General features: G+C 36.9%; 1 protein-coding gene across 1 annotated transcript; it reads left to right on the plus strand.

The window, feature by feature from the left end:
• The first annotated feature begins 2,918 nt into the window (after positions 1 to 2,918).
• On the plus strand, positions 2,919 to 4,292 carry LOC145294184 (uncharacterized). The gene has a single exon (XM_080141292.1). It carries the CDS (start codon positions 2,919 to 2,921, stop codon positions 4,290 to 4,292), a length of 1,374 nt encoding a protein of 457 aa, XP_079997418.1.
• The last annotated feature ends 250 nt before the right edge of the window (positions 4,293 to 4,542 follow it).

Here is a 4,542-nt window from a genome sequence, read left to right on the forward strand (position 1 = left end):
TTGGAAAAAGGTGTTATAAATAAAAAAACTAGATAAAATACTATTAAAAACCCGCCGAATATATTTCAACCTATGTCACGGTAACATACGGTAAACACTATGTTTTTCGAGCTGAATAAACATGTTACATTGAATAAAAACACAAAAAATATATCCAGTTACGTAGAAAAGTAACTTATTTTGCCTTTGATAACATTTATTTGTTATATATTTGTTTTTTGACAACTTTTTCGAATCTATGTGTACAGTAATACAAACCCAAAAAAGCTACTTAATCAATTTATGTGATTTTTTGGAAGATATCTTCGTTCTCGGAATGAAGATATCATCTTTGCGTGAAAGGTACATATATAACAAAGATTTTTCTGCAATTTAGTTTTTTTTTCGAAGTGACTATTCGCAGCCGGCTGCGGCTATTCTAAAATGCTATTCGCAGCCGGCCGGCGGCGAAACCGGAAGTTGTCGAGAGAAACGCGCTTAGACATTTTGTAAACATTGTTTTTAAAAAGAAGTTGTCGGAGAAAACGCGCTTAGACATTTTGTAAACATTGTTTTTAAAAAATAAAAAATAATACTTCTATTATGTTTTAAACGACTGTAATAGTTTATTTTGGAAGTATATTTCATAAGGAAAATAAACAACCCACTTTAAAAACAGAAATTACGAGTTTTATATATTTTATTCGCAGTTTTTTGTTGGGGGTGTCAAAAATTCCTCCTAAAATTCTGATACACCTAGCGGGCGGGCAACGAAGCCTGTAAAATGGCGACAGGTAGAGGGGTTAATACCATCTAAACGGTAAATTTGCTGTGGGGTTGATTATCAGATTCGTTGTCAGCGACCCGAAAACCTGTGTAAGAAGGCAGGACTAAAGTGATCGGTGTTATGAAAGAATGGTAATATCGCGGTTCAAAAATATCAGTAAATACGCTAATTTTATTAAAAATAAACTTTGCCAAAAAACGCAAATTATTTACTAAAAACAAAAATATTTCGCAACTGAGCAAGTGATAAGCCACGCCCATGCCGTTCTCTGCATGAGTACCCCAAATTCTCCGCTGTGTTAGTAATGAAAAACTAAAACAAATAATTAAAATGAAAAGACATGTTAAATTCTCCGCTCAAAATAAAAAATGGGAGAGAGAAAAATTAAATTCGCCACTGTGTTGGTAATTAAAAATTAAAACAACTTATTTTTTACTTGTAAACTGGTTTATTAATTGTAGAAAACAAAAATAAACGGGAGAAAAAAGCAGCTCAAAATGAAAGAAATTGTTAAATTCTATTACAAAAGAAAACAAATTATTTTTACAATTCTAGCCAAGAATTTACTGACGTCACTTCCGGTCAGCTGATGCGACCGGCTGCGAATAGCATTTTAGAATAGCCGCAGCCGGCTGCGAATATCAACGGCCTTTTTTTTTATGTCTTGATTCTAAATAAGTACCCGATAGTCTGGCGGAAAAGATTAATTAACAAATTAAAGAACGCTAAAGTTCCTTCTTTAATTGTCGATCAATTTGTTGTACTTAGACATTCAAAGAAAGACGTTGGACAAAATTCAAGATGGCGATGGTTGAATACTATTCTAGATTGAGTTAGGAAAATGTTGTTGACCTATTTTCATACGACGTCGATATATTTTATTCAACAGTAGAAATAGCAATTCTATCCACACCGAGATTTACGAGGTAAAATGTGTTATTGCCAAATCATCAAAACAGTTCCAATTTTTCACAGAACAGGGGCTAAAAAATAAATAAATAAATTTTAAAACTTTGAAAAGATTAAACTTGTAATGCCATTAATGGTTTGATTCGATGTTTGTATTTTCTTTTCTTTTTTTTTTTAATGTTTACTTGTTGTTGTTGTCGTTATTGTTGCTGTTGTTGTTTTTCATTGAAATAAAAAGCGCAAAAATTTGATAACTATTATTTATTTATTTATTTATGTTAATTAAACACACTCGCTTTTATCCGATACCATTAATTTAAATTTACCGTGCTTGTTCGGAATAATAACGAAAATCGATAAATTGAATCCCAATTAAAAACCATTTTTATCTACTTAATAGTAATGTCAAAGTTAGTGACATATCGAAAAATTACGAACAATGAGGAAATACAAAATTAGAACGAAATTAAATGAAGTTTTCAGATTTAAAAAAAAAAAACGAAAAACAATGGTTTCTACAGATTTTTTTTTTGTCAATTTTAATCAATTACAATGTTAGCTTCCAAATTCTGTGGTCGAAATTACCTGAATATTACTAAATTACTGTATATAAAAAAAACGTTAATCGTGTTAACAGGTGGAAAGTTGCCGCCACTTGTTTAAATCGAAACGGGGAATTACCTTTGAACTCTCCTATACACTCGTTTTCTTCAAATTCTATTTTCTTTAATAAATAATTTTCTATCTTATCGTTTTCGTAATTTTTGGATGTAATCATCTTTAAAATGCGAGGAATACGTAGATACCATTGTTTTCATGTGAAATTCAGTATTACAGTTTTCGAAATTTCATTCTGATAGTGTAGAAGCGCCGAAAATTAATTAATGAAAATAGTTTTCAAAGAATTGCGAGTTTTACTTAAACAATAAGCAGGGGGAGGTATTATGTCCCTTGGATCGGTGGGAGTTGTCCCCCTTTGTTCAATGTTTATAATGTAAACTCTCGGACGTAAACGTGAATAAAGGAGACTTGGTCAGTCGGCCATGTTGGTCTGAACGGTCACATAACCTTGTCCTGTTATTATTAATAGAAGCCTGACATAACATGGTGTCAGAACAAGGGATTTACTAACAAATGTGAGCAAAATACGAGGAAAGAGTTATACTAAATATCGAGCCTAAGAGCCGTTAAAAAAAAAAAAAAAAGAAAAGAAATACGTGAAGTTCCATAAAAACCCCGCAGTATGAATAGCCACGTGAGTCCACCAGAGCCCTTTCCATTCGACCAACCCAAGTTATGGGAAAAATGGATACGACGGTTCAACCGTTACCGGACAGTGTCCAGTCTTGACGAAAAACCAAATGCTTCTCAAGTGGACACCCTAATATATTGTATGGGTGATAAAGCCGAAGACATTTTCGCCACATTCAAACTTGCACCCGAGGAAGTCCAGAACTTCAATATAGTGGTAGCAAAGTTCAATGACCATTTCAAGGGTGATACGAACGTAATTTATGAACAGGCCAGATTCAACCGAAGGTGTCAAGAGGAAGGTGAGTCCATTGATTCATTCATCACTAACCTCCACACACTAGCTAAAAACTGCAATTTTCGAGACCTGCACGAGGAATTAATTTGTGATAGAATTGTAGTTGGGTGCACAGATCCTAAGCTATCATTAAGTCTGCAAATGATTCCGGACCTCACCTTGGATGGGTCCATCAGACGCGCACGACAGAGTGAAACAATAAAATCACAACAGCATCTCCTCCGGTCCCCAGAACATATCGTTGGTGAAGATCCAGCGGACAATAATATTGCAGTCCACTACGTTAGTGACAACCGAATTCGCAGACAAGGTCAGGGTAAACACATGACAAGACCCGGCCGAGAACTGCACTACGAATATCGACAAAAAAATGAGCGCACACAGCAGTATAGACCAGAGGCTGAGTGCCACCGCTGTGTTAACAAAACCCAACACCAGAGACGCACGTGTCCTGCCATCTCAGCCACCTGCCACAATTGTGGTAGGGTTGGCCACTATGCTCAGTGCTGCCGCACACGAAGGCTGCATGAAATTAAACCTAGCTCAGATGACTGTGAAAGCAATCAGAATGCGTACCTTGGTGTTCTGACGATATCAGAGATCGGCATAAGTAAGCCTTGGCGAACCAATATCGCCATCAATGGAGTGCCACTGAAATTCAAGCTGGACTCTGGGGCGGATGTGACCGCGATTCCAGAGCACATATATAAGTTACGGAGAGACCTACCAGACCTCTCAGATAGCCACAAAATTCTTCATGGTCTAAGACGTATTCCACTCAAAGTGACTGGAGTGGTCACTGCAACTGTCTCGCATGAAGATCTTTCAGCAGAACAGAGGATATTTATTATCCCCAATCTCGAGGAGCCACTGTTAGGAAGGTCAGCCATCGAAGCACTTAAGCTCGTAACTGTCCACCCAAACTTACATACCATCAGCAGCCAGAAACGCCCATTCGACCCAAAAATAGAAATGCCAGACTTATTCAGAGGCCTAGGCACATTTGGAGAAGAATGTACCATACTCTTACATCCGGATGCGAGTCCATACTCAGTACCCACACTATGACGCGTACCACTACCCTTGATGGAGAAAACACGGGCTGAGCTCCAGAAAATGGAGAAACTGGGGGTCATAAGCAAGGTTGACACACCCACTGAATGGTGTTCTCCCATGGTTGTAGTACCAAAAGTAAATGGAACGATTAGGATATGCGTAGATCTCACAAATCTCAATAAGTGCGTAAAACGTGAACTCCACATGCTCCCCACGGTCGACCACCTTTTGGCTCAGTTAGGGGAAGTAAAAATCATGAGCA

Source organism: Euprymna scolopes, chromosome 15, assembly GCF_053919585.1.
Source record: "Euprymna scolopes isolate OS-2025 chromosome 15, ASM5391958v1, whole genome shotgun sequence".
Taxonomy (NCBI): domain Eukaryota; kingdom Metazoa; phylum Mollusca; class Cephalopoda; order Sepiida; family Sepiolidae; genus Euprymna; species Euprymna scolopes.

Excerpts from the sequence above, each read along its gene's own strand:
- LOC145294184 (XM_080141292.1), top strand. The coding sequence starts at position 2,919 with ATGAATAGCCACGTGAGTCCACCAGAGCCCTTTCCATTCGACCAACCC.